This window comes from Lepus europaeus, chromosome 6 (genome assembly GCF_033115175.1).
Source record: "Lepus europaeus isolate LE1 chromosome 6, mLepTim1.pri, whole genome shotgun sequence".
NCBI classification, from domain to species: domain Eukaryota; kingdom Metazoa; phylum Chordata; class Mammalia; order Lagomorpha; family Leporidae; genus Lepus; species Lepus europaeus.
In genome coordinates this window covers 95,445,572-95,461,778 of record NC_084832.1, presented here as the reverse complement: position 1 = coordinate 95,461,778, position 16,207 = coordinate 95,445,572, and the positions used below count along the sequence as shown (strand labels likewise).

The 16,207-nt window shown below is 39.8% G+C and overlaps 1 protein-coding gene across 6 annotated transcripts in view; it reads left to right on the top strand.

Moving 5' to 3' along the window:
• Positions 1–16,207, top strand: part of ERC1 (ELKS/RAB6-interacting/CAST family member 1) — a 539,472-nt gene that overhangs the window by 86,321 nt on the left and 436,944 nt on the right. For all 6 annotated transcript variants that reach the window (XM_062194621.1, XM_062194626.1, XM_062194624.1 and 3 more), the window contains exon 3: positions 14,016–14,432. In XM_062194621.1, coding sequence (XP_062050605.1) covers positions 14,016–14,432 — 417 coding nt within the window. The remainder of the gene's footprint in view (positions 1–14,015; positions 14,433–16,207) is intronic.

The window sequence follows — 16,207 nt, the reverse complement described above, 5'->3', positions numbered from 1 at the left end:
TCAGAAGCACAGAACTCAATTCAGGTCTCCTGTGTGGGTGGCAGGGGTCAAGTGCTTGAGGCATGATCTGCTTCCCAAGGATTGCATGAGCAGGATTGCGCCACAAAGCCAGCCCCACTTTTTGTTTTTTGATGTATACAAATGTTAAATTTCTAAGGAGTAAAGTGTATAATAATCTGTAATTTCTTTTTTTACTTTGAAAGCCTCTCTGTCTGAATATCACAAAATATATCTATATTTTCTGTAGTTCAGATTTTTAAAAAATATTATTTGAAAGAGTTATGGAGACAGGAGAGACACAGAGAGATCTTCCATCTGCTGTTTGAGTCCCCAGATGGCCATAGTGGCCAGCCCTGGGCTAGGCCTAAGCCAGGAGTCAGCAGTTTCATCCAAGTCTCCCATGTGAGTAGCAGGGGCAAAGCACTTGGACCATCTTCTGCTGCTTTTTCTCAGGTGATTAACAAGGAACTGGATCAGAAGTGGAGCAGCGGAGACATGAACCAGCAACCATATGGGATGCTGTTGTTGTAGGCAGTGACTTTACTTGCTATACCACAATGCTGGTTTGCCTTTCGAATTTTACACTTCGTTTTTAAATCTAACTAGAATTTATTTTGTATTTGTGTATGAGGAGATAAATTTTTTTGATATTTTCCTAATAATTGAATGGGTTTCTTTCTTTCTTTCTTTCTTTCTTTCTTTCTTTCTTTCTTTCTTTCTTTCTTTCTTTTTTTTTTTTTTTTTTTGACAGGCAGAGTGGTTAGTGAGAGAGAGACAGACAGAAAGGTCTTCCTTTTTGCTGTTGATTCACCCTCCAATGGCTGCTGCGGCCAGTGCATCGCGCTGATCCGAAGCCAGGAGCCAGGTGCTTCTCCTGGTCTCCCATTTGGGTGCAGGGCCCAAGCACTTGGGCCATCCTCCACTGCACTCCCGGGCCACAGCAGAGAGCTGGCCTGGAAGAGGGGCAACCGGGACAGAATCTGGCGCCCCGACCGGGACTAGAACCCGGTGTGCCGGCGCCGCAAGGTGGAGGAATAGCCTGTTAAGCCACGGTGCCGGCCTTGAATGGGTTTCTGAACACTGTGTGATAAATAATCAGTCTCTTTCCTTTTGGTTTGTGGCATTTCTTTTGGTCATTAAGTGCTTATACATTATAAAGTCTGTTCATTCATCTGTTTGTTGATACTGTTTTTCTAGTACTAGATAAATTATTACAGGTTTGTAATTTATATTAAAGGCTGGTTGGGCATTATTAATTCTCTTGAATATTTTGAATATTTTTCTTCCTTTTTTAATCTTGATAACTTTTGCTTTTCTCTTTTAATGTGTATTGTTGAGGTATAGTTTGTACTATGTGAAAAGCACACATCTTATCCATCACAGTTTCATGAGTTTTCACAAATGCCAATGCTTCCATCATCTGCAGTCCTGTCACCATATAGATCATGTCAATCATTCCACAAGGCTCCCTTGAACCCCTTCCACTCAGAATCATTGTGTCCCCAGCAACTAGTTTCTGATTCCTTCATCTTCCATTAATTTTGCCCATTTTAAAATTAAATATAAAGGAAGTAATATAGTCTTCATTTTATTGTGTCTGCCTTCTCTTGCTTGCATATTGATTTTGACATTTATCTGTGTTGTTGTAGGTATCTGTAGTTACCTTTTTAATACTGAATGGTAGTCTGTTATAATGGACCTGGCATAATTAGTTTATCCATTTTCCTGTTGATGGACGTTTGGTTTGTTTCCATTTCTTTGACTGTTATGACTGAAGCTATAGAAACATTTTTATATATGTGTGCTTGTGGACATATGTTTTCATTTCTCTTCAGGGACATACCTAAAAGTGGAATTGCTAGGTCACAGGGTGGCTGCATATCTAATTTTAATGAGAAACTCTCAGGACAATTTCAAAAGTGTTGCTGTAATTTCACATTGTAGTTGCTTTACATTCTCACCAACATTTGGCATTGTTGTATAAATTTTAGCCATTCTAATGGGTGTGTAGTTGTAGTCTATTGTGATTTTAAATTGTATTTCCTTTAATGAATGACTAATGACGTGAGTAAATTTCCATTTGCTTATTGCCTACTAGTATATCTTCCTATTTGAAAGTTCTAAGTCTTTGCCTTTTAGAACAGTTGGATTTTTTTAAGTTTTTGAGTTGTAAGTTGTTTATATGTTCTTTTTTTTTTGACTGTCAAAAACCTATTTTATTTTTCCATTCTGTGTAAATAAAAAGCAGCCAATACGCATATTTTCCTTACATTCAACTTCCATAACCAAATTTTCAGGAACTACTGAAAAACTTCAAGTATATGCTCTATAAAGAACAGTCTATAATTGCTGATACACTTTTGCTGAATATATTATACACTTTTGTTTAAGATACTTTATAAACTAGCTACCTCTTAGAACATATTATGTAAACTCTCTTTACTGTCTTTTAAATAAAATTAAAAATTTGAAACTTCATGCAGATGTGACATTTTAAATACCTATGTTCCTGAACACAAGCTAAGATTTAGGCAGGCCACTAGTTTATATGTTCTTGATACAAGTTTTTGAAAGGTACCATTTTTGCCAGTGTGAGGTTATTATTTTTATAACAATCTCTCTTGATAAGTATTAATTTTACATTTTTGTGAAGTCTGAATCTTAAATTTCACAGTAGTGCTTTCTTTCATTTTAAAAAAGATTATTTATTTGAAAGAGTTACAGAGAGTGAGCTTCTGGTTCATTTCTTTGATTCACTCCCCAAATGGCTGCAATGGCCTGTGCTAGGCCAGGCTGAAGCCAGAACTTCATCTGAATCTCCCATGTGGGTGGCAGGGGCCCAGACATTTGGGCCATCTTCCACTGCTTTCCCAGGCCATTAGCAGGGAGTAGGATTTGAAGTGGAGCAGCCAGGACAAGAACTGGCACCCCATATGGGATGTCAGATTTGCAGGCAGCAGTTTAACTTGCTGTGCTATCGTGCTTTCTAACATAGATATTCAACTGTTTCTCTTGAAAGTGTGCAGTCAGCTGAAGTAGTGAAAGCTTTTGTGATCCTAGATCCTGGTATTTACATTGCAAATACAACTAAGTAAGTATAATCTCTGCACTGTGGATGCAGGAGTTAATGTCTATTTGAAATGTGTGTATTTATTTGGGTTTATGTCATAGAATTGGCACTCAGGAAAGCAAAGTTATTTTCTTTAAAATACCCCATGAAGATCTCATATGGTATTTTCATGATTTTTTTTTTTTAATTTGAAAGTTTAATTTGAATGACACAGATTGCTGGAGAGAGAGAATGCTTCCATTTGCTGATTCATTCCCCATATGCCCACAAGAACCAGGGCTGTGCTAGTCTGAAGCCAGTAGCCTGGAACTCAATCTGAATCTCCCATGTGTGTGGCAAGGGCCCAAGTAGTTGAGCCAAAACCTTCTACCTCCCAGGTTATGCATTAGCAAGAAGCTGTATTAGAAGCAGAATAGTGTGGACTCAACCCAAGCATTCTAAGGGATGCAGGCTATATCCCAGGGGATATACCAAAGACCCACCCCTCATATGATATTTTTATTTACTTTCAACAATGCTGCTAAAACATGAAGCAATTTTTTGTAATGTTCACTAACTAAATTGATTATTTCTTAATTAATTTTTCAAAATTTTGTTTTGAAAAGCTTTTTAAGAATCTATAAATAAGCTTTTTATTATATAGTAAAGCACTTAAGACAGGGAATTTATGAAGGAACATGGTTTACTTCAGCTCATGGTAGTAGAGCTTCATTGTCCAAGATTGGGTGGCCCCATTGGTTGGGCATCTGGTGAAGGTGTTCATGCTAGCATAGATCTGAAGCAGCAAGAGGCAGCAAAAAGCATCACATGAGAAGAAGGAGTGTGGAAGCACCTGTAAAACCAGCATTATGTGGACAGTGCCAGAGCCTATAGCCCTGGAGTGCTTCTGCAGCTGAACAGAGGGAAGTAAATCCTTGAGTGAGCTCTTGGAAAGCATTCTGGGGTTTCATGAAATGCTTATACTCTTCCAAGGCCCCTGGGCCAGTGATGGAAGGAGTAGCCTCAAAAATCTTAGAAATGTGGGTAGGCTTTTTCTTCCTTCTTTCTTTGGCCAAGCTGTGAATTTCTGGATCTTTTGGCTATGGTTTCTTTTGCTTCTGATTCTCACTGTAAAACTGTCTAAAAGCAGCCAGTAATACCCATTTTGTGACCTAAATGCTTTGCTATTTTGAAATCTCCTCCTCCAAAAATAGCTAATCTGTTATCTTTATGTTTGGTCTCTCATGAAGTCTGAGCACAAGGACACAGTAAAGCCAGGTTATTTACCATGGTACAGCACGATTCAGTTCCCAATAGGATCCTCATTTCCGTCTGAAACCTCATCAGCATGGCCTTTACTGTCCACATTCTGATAATATTCTGGTCATGACCGTGGAGCCAGTCTCTGAGATATTCTATCACTTTCCTAGTTTCCTTATCTTTTGAGGCTTCACCAGAGTCACTCATGATGTTCTGCTTATAGAATCCTGGGCTTTTCTTGTTTAAACTTCCAAAATCTGCAAGTTAACCAGTTCCAAAGCTGTCTGAACATTTTTGGATACAATAACAACCTCATTCCTGGTACCAAAATCTGTCTTAGGGTTCTATAGAGATAGAAACAATGGGATATCTGCGTAGGTATATGAAGGAGAATTTATTAGGGTAATTGGCTCACACAATTATGGCAGTCCCGTGATAAGACATCTGTGGATGGGAGCCCCAGAGATGCTGATAGTGTGGCTCAGTTCAAGTCTGAAGGCCTCAGAACCAGGAAGATCAGGGGCATAACTCTTGAGTTCAGGCTGAAATCCTGAGTACCAGTGAGGGGCCTGCTGGTCTAATTCCTAAAGTCTGAAGGCTGGCGACTGATGTGTAAGACAGGAGGTGAACCTGTCCCAGCCCTCAGAGCAAGAGCCTAATTTACCTTCTGTATTTATACACTTCAGATCTCCAGCCAATTCGTGGTCTTTGGTCACAGTGAGACTGGGTCCTCCCTCCTATCCATTCAGACTTATATACTAATCTCATTTAGAAACACCTTCACAGGCACACCCAAATAATACTTTTCCAGGTGTCTTAGATATTCCTTAGTACAGTCAAGTTGACACCTAAAATTTGCCCTCATAATCTACTTAACACAAAATCATGTGCAAAAGAGTCTTAGACATTTATTTGATAGTAGCCATGAAAAATTCTAAAGGATTGTGTACAGTTACTTATAATTACCCCACAATATTTTAGTTTTAATTGCAAAACAACCTCTAACTAAAATCAACTCCCTAATCTGAGGAAGTATTGTAGCTATCACTAAACTCATGAGGTAATTTGTTTCTCCAGTTATTAACATATGGATGTTCTGTGTTACCTGGAGGGGTTTCTTTTGGGGAATTCCAAGCTGAGGGCAAGAAGTAACTACCACCTACATGTAGCCCCTGTCTAGGCCTTTTTCAACACAAAAACTTGGTATCTTGACTGAGCAAAGAATACCATGAGTACCACAGACTAACCAGGAACTTGGACTTGAGCTGACCATGCACCTGTCAGCCCTAGCTTAAAAGAACTTTCACTCCTGACTCCTCTGGGAGCCAGGGAATTTAGTAGAGGTTGCCTAACTCCTTGTTCTGTGCTTTGAGATAAAGGCCTCCTTTCTTCCAGCACTCGCATGTCAGTGATTGACTTTCTGTACACTGGGTGAGCGGACAGTGTGGAGGAGTTCTTTAACTGTTACTCCAACCAGTTTTGGGCGTTGTTGTATATCGAGAAGTTATAGAGAAAGAGGTAATTTATTTTTACAAATGTGGTAATGTAACAGTTTTTAAAGTAAAATTTTTATTAAAATGTAACATACAAAAGTATTCAAGTCCTAGGTGAGTATTGTTTGAATTTTCACAAAGTGAATATACTGTGATATGCAACTACCAGGTGAAAAATGTCTTATCAGATCCCTGAAGCACCTCATGACCTTACGACCTCTTCTAGTCTTACTGCTGCGATCATCCTGATGGCTAACACTGTCAAGTGTTTTGAACTTGGCCTGTATATAATTGGAATTTTATATTTCTCTTTTGTATGTTTTCTACAATGATGAATGTAAGCACACCAGAATAGATAAGAACTAAAAACCATCTTCATATTTTTCTAGTGAATTTACAAGCTTTTAGACCTTTCTGGATGTCAGAATTTAGATTTGGATCATCTAGGCTCAAATATTACAGATTCATAGAACAGTTAGAGCAGAATTATGAATTTTAAAGTGTAGTGTTTCTCAGTTGTAAATTATAAACTCCTTGTTATAAATCAATTAAAAAGCAAAAGCAAGAAACAAACTCTTTGCTAAGTAAGCCCAAGTCTGATCAAATCAGAGTCTCTGGGGAATGACTTCTGGGTTTTGGAATGTCTCACAAGGATTGAGAATTAGTAGCTTAAGTGCAATCTGTAAAACAGAAGGAAGCACTGCTGTGTTTAGAACGAAGGGTGGTTTTCTACTAATTTTTGCAAATACTGAATCCAGCCTCCCTCCCCCCCCTCCCCCTTTTAAAAATAGGTAGAGAAATTTTGTGGAGGCTAGTCAAGTGATTTGTTCAAAGTAGCTCATTTAGGTAGTCATCCATACCAGGGGACATGGTTTGATTAAAATTGAGTAGACCTTGGTCTTAATGAGGCCAGCATCTTTGATTTGATCCTCACATGTATATCTACTGGTTCTTTTTTTTTTTTTTTTTTAAGATTTTATTGATTTATTTGAGAGAGTTACAGACAGTGAGAGGGAGGGAGAGACAGAGAGAAAGGTCTTCCAAATGGCCACAACGGCTAGAGCTGAGCCCATCCGATCTGAAGCAAGGAGCCAGGATCTTCTTCCAGGTCTCCCACATGGATGCAGAGGCCCAAGCACTTGGGCCATCTTCTACTGCTTTCCTAAGCCATAGCAGAGAGCTGGATCAGAAGAGGGGCAGCCGGACTAGAACCAGCGCCCTTATGGGATGCCAGCACCACAGGCGGAGGATTAACCTACTGCACCACATCGCCGGCCTTGGAAGCCATTTTAAAGCCTTATTAATGTAGGGTAAAGGACAAAGAATATATTAAAGAATGTAGGTGGGGACAGCCTTGTGGCATACCAGGTAAAACCACTGCCTGTGATACTGGGCTCCAGTTTATGTCCTGGCTGTTCCACTTTGGAGCCAGCTTCCTTCCAGGCCTGGGAAAAACAATGGTGGATGGCCCAAGTGTTTGGGCCTGTGCCACCCACGAAGGATATCTGGAAGGAGCTCCTGGCTTTGGGCTAGCCCAGCCCTGGCTGTTGTGGCCATCTAGGGAGTGAACCAGCGGATAGAAGATCTCTCTCTGTTTCTCCCCCTCTCTCTGTAACTCTGCTTTTCAAATAAATAAAATAGAAATCTTAAAAAATTTTTAAAAATTCTTTTAATGTATACTGATATGACTGTTACTCTACACTTGGCTTACAATTTAGAACTAGCTAGCATTTTTTTGTGTGTACTAATTATGTAGTAGAGTTTCAAGCAGTATGATATGAAAAGCACACTTGTGAAAAGTGATATGCTGACTTGGAATCAGTCTTGTGCAGTGAATTATCTATTACAGTCTGTCAGTTACCTAGTGTCATTTTCATTCTTATTTGCTTGGTAGCTAGATTTGGTTTTCATAGAATAATTTTGTTAGACTTACCCTTTCCCAGGGAATTATTTATGTGACTAATTTTGTTTGGATGCCTCTTAATTTTTTTGTTTTTGTTCTTTTGTGGTGATAGCTTATGTGAAAGCACCTTAACTGTTTGTTCCATGTGTGTGTGTGCATGCATGTTTCTTTGACTAGAGTCATAGTCTCTGTACTTTCTTGCCTTTTTATTTTCTCTGGAGGAAAGGAAGAGTGATAAATGGAAGAAAGATTCCATTGCTTCAGGTAAATTTTGAGCGCACAGTGGCCTCGGTGTTGATGCAGCTTTACTGGGCACTGACATTGGTCCCTGTCAGCTCTACAGCATGTGTGCAGCTGACTGCCAGCAGGGACTCCCTTCAGACGCCTAGCTTCTTGCTTCTTGCCTCCAATTATGTTCATTCAGCAAAATCTGTTTCCAGGAACAGCCTTGCCAAGATTAACTGTTAACACTTTCATGCCTGATTATGAGCACTTAACTCTTATTTTTATGTTACTTTTATTAACACTGTGACATACTACATGCTCTCTGATATACTACATAACCTTCTGACCGAGGTCAATGACCATACTGAGTTATTTTTATCAATAACGGAAATGTTTTATTAATCAGTGTTCTCCACACCCTTTGAAACATCATAGTGACTCCAGAGATGCTCCTGTTTCTTTCCATCAAAATCTGCTCATAGGACTAGTGGGCAGCCCCCTTTTTTCCTTGCTGCGATGAGTGAATATGTGAAAGTATGCAGTTGGCTGCTCCAAGGAAGGGCAGGCACACACACCCAGGATTGCTGCTGTTGGGAGAATCTTGGTGCAGTTACCAAGCCAAAACTCCATGGGCCCCTTGAAGGTGACCAGGATTCGGCTCCCTTCCCCTCTTTGTTCTTTACCCATCTTTCTTGTTGATTCATAAACTACTATTTCAGTGACCACATTTGGTTATCTTGGGCACCTCATATACTTCTGTTGCAGGTGCCTGAAACTTTGGGGTTGTAGGAAGTAAAACAAGCAAATGCTGCTGGAGTGCGCAGTGTCTTTATAGTTCCTTGTAGGTTCTGCTGCCGCTTTTTTACTGCAGAGCATTCTCAAGCTAATGCCTAATGAAATGGTCATTACAGGGTCCTTCTGTGAGTTGATTTTACTCTTTAAGATTTTTAAAAAATTTTGATAGTATTTGTTAAAAATTCTGTTTAGTTTTATTATTTGAAAGGCAGACATACATACACACACAGTGTGGGGGGTGAGAGAGAGAGAGACCTCCCATCTGCTGTTCACTCCTCAAATGCCTGCAAGAACTGGGGCTGGGCCAAACTGAAGCTTCGAACTGGGAACTTAATCTAGGTCACCATGTGGCTGTTAGGGGCTCAACCACTTGAGCCATTATTTGTTGCCTCCCAGGTTGGGAATTAGCAAGAAGCTGGACTCAGGAATGGCACCAGAACTTGAACCCAGGCACTTGAATATGGAATGTGGGCATCCCAAGTGGTTTCCTAACTGTGAGGCCAAACATCTGCCCTGAAGTTATTTTTGATGGAACAAATCTCTTTTAAACCTGAGCTTGTTTCGTATGATAATATGTAAAAGATGCTGCTTGCTTACTTGAGAGGCGGAGAATGAGAGAGAGAGAGAGAGAGAGAGAGAGAGAGAGAATGAGAGAGTATGTGTGGTGCACGCAAGCAAGCAAGTTTACCTATCTGTTGGGTCACTCCCCAAATACCCACAACAGCTTGGCTGGGCTGGACTGGAACCAGAAGCCAAGAACTAAATCTGGATCTCCCAAGTGGGTGGCAGGAACTCAGTTACTGCCTCCCAGTGTTTGCACTGACAGGAAGCTGGACTTAGGAGCTCAGAATAGACACCAGGAATTCTGATGTGGGACACAGATGTCTTAACCACTAGGCTAAATGCCTGTTCCCTAGAGTATGGTATTTTTACTATTTTGATTTGTAATTTTGGGACACTTTTTTTATTTCTATACTTTTCTTCCCCCACCAATTCCTCCATCTCTTCCTGCCTGTCTTTCTCATTTGTCCTCATACTAACAGGGCTACTTCATGGTTAAATTGAATAAATCTCTAGGAAGGGTACTCTGGAGAATTTAATCTGATCATTTTTATTGAGATTATGGTGTTTATACGTGGGCATTATACCTGTTTGATGCAGCTCATTCTCTTCTTTTTCCCTTACTCAAACATAGGAAAAGAGAAATATTCTCAAGATATCTCATGCCCTGTGAAGCAAGTGTGCAGTGAAGCAAGAGAACCACGTATTAATTAGCTCAGTGTGATAAGATTCCTAGGAACCAATTTTGTGGGAAGCCAAACCAGTTTAATGCCTTACCAAGTGAAGGGTAAGGACAGGCGACAGAGTGTCGGCGGATGCGGGGGCTGAGTGTGAGGACTGTGTTGCTCCTATGGCATCCTGAATTTGAAAATAATATAGCCTAGTTAAGAAAGTAAGAGTAAACTATGTAAATATTTAATTGATTCAGCAACTGGGGTAGGATGGGCATCAGTGTGCTGGGCTTGGTATTAGGTGGTAGAGATACAAAGATGAGGTCTTAAAACCTGTAAAAGGCACATAATTTGGTGGAGAAGCAAAAATAATACAAATGATACCATATTATAAGGGCAGTAGTCAGTTATAATGAGAATATCTCTGGGAAATAGAGGGGCTTTGCCTCATTCAGGGGAGTCAGAACAAGCTTTGTAAAGGGGGTGATGGCTGAGCTGAGAAATAAAGGACAACTAAGATTTAGATAGAAGTGAAAGAGGGGGAATGGTAGAGGAGATTGCATAAATAAAGGTTGAGAGTAAATAGTAACTAGCATAGAATCTGGGTAACTAAAAACTGGGGTTTCTCTCACGTGTATTACAGTGGTTTATTGTTACTTAAGTTGTTTTATTTTTGTTTTTTTTTAAAGATATATTTATTTTATTTGAAAGGAAGAGATACACAGAGAGGGAGAGATACAGAGAGAGAGAGGAGCCTTTCCATCTGCTGGTTCACTCCCTGAATGGTCACATCAGCCAGGTGCTGGGCCTGACCTAAGTCAGGAGCCAGGAGCTTCTTCCTGGTCTCACATGTGGGTGCAGGGGCCCAAGCACTTGGGCCATCCTCTGCTGCCTCCTAGGTGCATTAGCGGGGAGCTGGATTGGAAGTGGAGTAGATGGGATTTGAACCAGCACCCATATGGGATGCCAGCGCTGCAGGCAGTGGCTTAACATGCTATGCCACGGCGCCAGCCCATTACTTAAGTTGTTGATTGTCTTAAGAAGTCCATAGTATATGGAATATATTTATGACATTAAAACTTTTCTATTTTTATAGCATTTAATTTCCATTCTGGTTTGTACTAGCAAAAAAATTGGTTCGACAACAGGTTCAATTCAACATTAGGCATTAGAGTTTGGTGTTTTTCAGGCATATCTTGCCACTTAGATTTATGTACTGAGTTCTCAGAGCACAGAGGTTGATACTCTTTTTCTCTCCTGGATTTAGTAACAGAGAGTAGTTGTAAGAAATCTAGTGTAATTGTTCATTTTCTTTACTCTGACATCTTTTTAAGAGGAGAATAACTTTTCTTAGTGAGCTCTAAGTGAACAGTAAGAATGTTAAACAATTAAGTACATCCATTTTAGTTCTAGTGTGTGGTTCTTTCTTGCATTAATGTGTCTATTGCTGGCATTTAGATCATTCTGAGAAGTTTGCTTTGATTTAATATTTGTCTTATTTTATTTTATTTTTTTAAAAAAGATTTATTTATTTATTTGAAAGAGTTACACAGAGAGAGGAGAGGCAGAGAGAGGGAGAGAGAGAGGGCCTCCATCCGATGGCCCACTCCCCAATTGGCCGCAATGGCCAGAGCTGCACTGAGCCAGAGCCAGGAGCCTCCTCCAGGTTTCCCACGTGGGTGCAGGGGCCCAAGGACTTGGGCCATCCTCCACTGCTTCCCCAGGCCATAGCAGAGAGCTGGATTGGAAGTGGAGCAGCCGGGACCCTACCCGGCACCCATATGGGATGCCTCAGGTCTCTGGAGATTCATTAAATTACTTTAAATTACTCTTCTAAAATGATAGAAATCAGCCCACCTTTTCATAGAAATTATTAAATATTCTTAGGTCTGTCCTACAGTTACTCGTTGGGTTCTAAACATTTGAGTATATTGCATATAAAATAAATGCTTTTTTTTCTTTTTTGCTCTTAATTTAAAATTTGTAACAGGATATAGTGTTGGTGAGTGTGTGTATGTGTACAACTATTGGGCTTTACCAGTATATAAATTTATTTTTGGATGAGAACAGTACTAAAACTCTGAAAGATTATTATTCATTGTTAATTATCTGAAAATATTTCTCAAGCATCGATTTTTTTTTTTTTTTTTACTATATATTCTTTAGGGAAGAGAGATAACTTTCTAGGTATTTGAAATGACTCCACAAATTTTGTTCTGAATTTCATTCAGAAATGTATTGAGCATTTATCATACCAAGTACTATGCTGTGGCTAAGATAAAAAGATGAGAATTCAAAGTCCTAGAAAGCTTATTGAGGACAAACATGGGGTAAATTGCAGGGCAGTCTGGTGTGTGCTACTCCAGGGCTGAGCACGCAGTGCTGTGCAGCACAGATAAGACCGTCACACAACTTGAGGATGGTGGAGGTTTGACTCTGAGACTTAAGTAAGAATTGTTAGAAACTCTGCCTCTTACTTTATGTGTTGACATGTTTCAGGAAAAGTTAATTCAACATTATAATTGGGTAAAATACTGAAAATTTCCCTACCTTAGTCATCTTGATGGCTAGTACATTGATTTTTTTGTGATGCATTGTTTGTGATGGTGATCATTTTCATATTCATAGTACACTTTTTCTATAACTTAAAATGTCTTTAGACTACATAGTCGTGTTATGTTAGGAACCAGGATAAATCGCTTCAAAGTGTTCTCTTGTTCCAAGAAACTGATGATAGTTGTCTGTTGGAAGTACTGCTTAAGAGGAGCTTCCTATGTTTCCCTAAGATATAGAAAAGGTTATTGTGATTTGTCATTATTTTTGCAGATGTGTATGTGTGTGTTTAAAATAAAAATCATAGTCTTTGTCACATAATTAAGGTTTTTATTACTGTTGTTCACAATATCATTGACATACAGCTTGATGTAATAATAGCACAATCTTGGAGTACATTTTCTGTAACTATTTTTCCACTTTCCAAATCAAATCAAATTGAGTGTTAACAGTGGAAAGTATGCTAGTAGATGTTGCCATACAGTTTGGAATGTGGGATGAGCATTTAGCCTAGTGGTTAAGACACTGGTTAAGGTGCCTGCGTCTCATGTCAGAGTCCCTGGATTTAATAATGTCTGACTCCAGGTCCTGACCCATGCACATATGGGAGACTGCAGTGATAGCTCAAGTGATTGGGTTCTTGTCATGCAAGTGGGAGATTGGACTGAGTTTCTGGCTTCCAACTTTGGTGTTCTAGCCTCATCTGTTGGCAGGCATTTGAGGAGTGAACCAGAGGATGGGAGTGCTTGCTGTCTCTCAAAAAAAAAAAAAAAGAAAAAAAGAAGTATGGGATGTGGGATTGTTTTGCGAAGTGTAAGGAGCAGAGTTCCCAAATGGAAATTCCTCCAATATACATGTCTTGGAAATCTCACTAAATTCAGTGCCTCAGTTTTTGGCTGATCATTATGAATGTCTGTGAGATAGGCAAGTATGGGGTTTTTAAATTTTTTTTTTTTTTAAGATTTACTTTATTTATTTGAAAGATTAGTTGGAGAGAGAGACCGACCTACCGACCTTCATCCAAATGGCCATAATGGCTGTAGCTGAGCTGATCCACAGTCGGGAGCCAGGAGCTTCTTTCAGGTCTCCCACGTGGGTGCAAGGGCCCAAGCACTTGGACCTTCTTCTGGTGCTTTCCCAGGCCCATTAGCAGGGAGCTAGATTGGAAGTGGAGCAGCTGGGATTCGAACTGTGCCCATATGGGATGCTGGTGCTGCAGGCCGGGACTTTAATCCGCTGTGCCACAGCGTCGGCCCCAAGTATGTTTGTTTTAACTTTTGTATGATGTACTGGCAATAAATACAAGTTAATATACTGTCATTTTGTAGATTTTCTCAATTTTTTGTAAAGAAACTATGAAACAGATTAAGGTGAATCCTTATTTCCTGAATGTAGGTTTCTGAGAAACCTTGTGGCTATTTTCAGCCTCCTAACCCCAGTGTGCCCTGTTACTGCTAAAGGAACACCAATGCTGATTTGGAATTCTGTTTTTATCTTGGTTGTAGCATATGCAGATGACGATCCAGGCTCTCCAGGATGAACTGCGGATCCAGAGGGACCTGAATCAGCTGTTTCAACAAGATAGTAGCAGCAGGACAGGTGAGCCCTGTCTGGCCGAGTTGACAGAGGAGAACTTCCAGAGGCTGCATGCTGAGCATGAGAGGCAGGCCAAAGAGCTGTTCCTTCTTCGGAAGACTCTGGAGGAAATGGAACTGCGTATTGAGACTCAGAAGCAGACCCTAAATGCTCGGGATGAATCCATTAAGAAACTTCTGGAGATGTTGCAGAGCAAAGGACTCTCCGCCAAGGCTACGGAGGAAGACCATGAGAGGACAAGACGGCTGGCCGAGGCAGAGATGCACGTACACCACCTGGAAAGTCTTTTGGAGCAGAAAGAGAAGGAGAACAATATGTTGAGAGAGGTGAGTGATCACTTTCTTGGTTGGTGTGATTTACTGCTACTTTTCCCGATGAATCAACATCTTGGCTTACATACCTTGTGTGTGTTCTGCTGTGCTAGTGGAAGGGAATTCTGTCTTCTGTATTTAAGTGCTTGCTTTCTGCTCTGATCTGTCTCTCTGTGTGGGCAGACACTGTCTGGTGTGTACTGTGGCTCCATAACTTTTTGAGTCCCCTGCCTCTGTGCTGGAGGAACAGAGTTCTGGTGTGTTACTCAACTCTAAGTTTGTTCATAGAGACAGCAAAACCAGAATCAGAGCAGCTAACTGTTGCTCAATCTTGAAATGTTAATAAGAGCAAAAAGCAGTTACCTGTTTATATTTGCTAATGGAGTCCTTGGCAGCAACAATGGATGTTTGCCTTGTGGTTTCCATGAAAACTGTTGCTTTCCTGGAAGAGATAAGTGATAAAAATTATTTGCTGTCATGGAGGCACAGGTAGAAAGAATCAGAGACACAGTTACTTACTTTCTTAGAAAACTGAGACTTTATCTGATCTCTGTGGCTATTGATAAGTTTTCACTTTTCTAGGTTATCTGCATTTAAGTAAAGCATTTAAGAATAATTCATCTTACATTAAACAAAGCAACAGCTATAATAACTTTTCCACATATAGTCACATTTCAGACAATTTTCACATTTTGATGGGGGGAAATCCCCAAATTGTGTTAGTGTGAGTCTGATTTCTTTTCAAATGAATTGTGAAGCCTATGGTTAAAAATAAAGGCATATTTCCAAAGCAGCAGAATAATAAAACAAATTCCAAATTTATAGCTTATTCTATAATTTCTCCTTTTGAAAAAATCTGAAATTGTATTTACAATGAGTATTTTTATTTTTGCAAGATGGACTTCATTTAAAAAATAATTTTATTTTTAAAAATTCAAGGAAATTCATGGCAGTTCATTGTAGTAGAATTAGAAAATAGATTAGCAAAAACTTTTACCCAAGGTATTATTACCTGGTTATAATTGTTACCTTATATTTTATGTATATTTCTAGTCACTTTTATTATTTACACATTCTTGCTGTTTCTTTCCCTTAAAAAGATGGAAAGCTATACATCAGCATCATTCAGTGTAACTTCTATGATGGTGGGGAAATGCTCTGTATTTGCGTCCACATACGGTGACTAGCCACATGTGGCTGTCCAGCAGTTGAAGTGTGACTGAGGAATAGAATTTTAAATTTATTTAAATATAGTTAATTTACCATCAAATTTAATGAAATTCATATTTATGTATGTACATATAGCTAGTGGCTGTTATCTTAGTTCAGCGATGCCTAATCTAATAACAACTACCTTTCTTGTTTAAAAATGTATCTTTTTTTTTTTTTTTTGACAGATAGAGTTAGACAGTGAGAGAGAGAGACAGAGAGAAAGGTCTTCCTTCCGTTGGTTCACTCCTTAAATGGCCGCCACGGCCAGAGCTGTGCTGATCTAAAGCCAGGAGCCAGGAGCTTCTTCCTGGTCTCCCATGCGGGTGCAGGGCCCAAACACTTGGGCCATCCTCCACTGCCCTCCCAGGCCACAGCAGAGAGCTGGACTGGAAGAGGAGCAACCGGGACTAGAACCCGGTGCCTGTATGGTATGCCAGCGCTGCAGGCGGAGGATTAGCCAAGTGAGCCACGGCACTGGCCCTAAAAACTTATCTTGACCAGTCTTCTGTCAGTACTTGTAGACTTTTGTAATTTCACATGACTTTATCATATTTCACTTTATTTATTTGAATACCTCT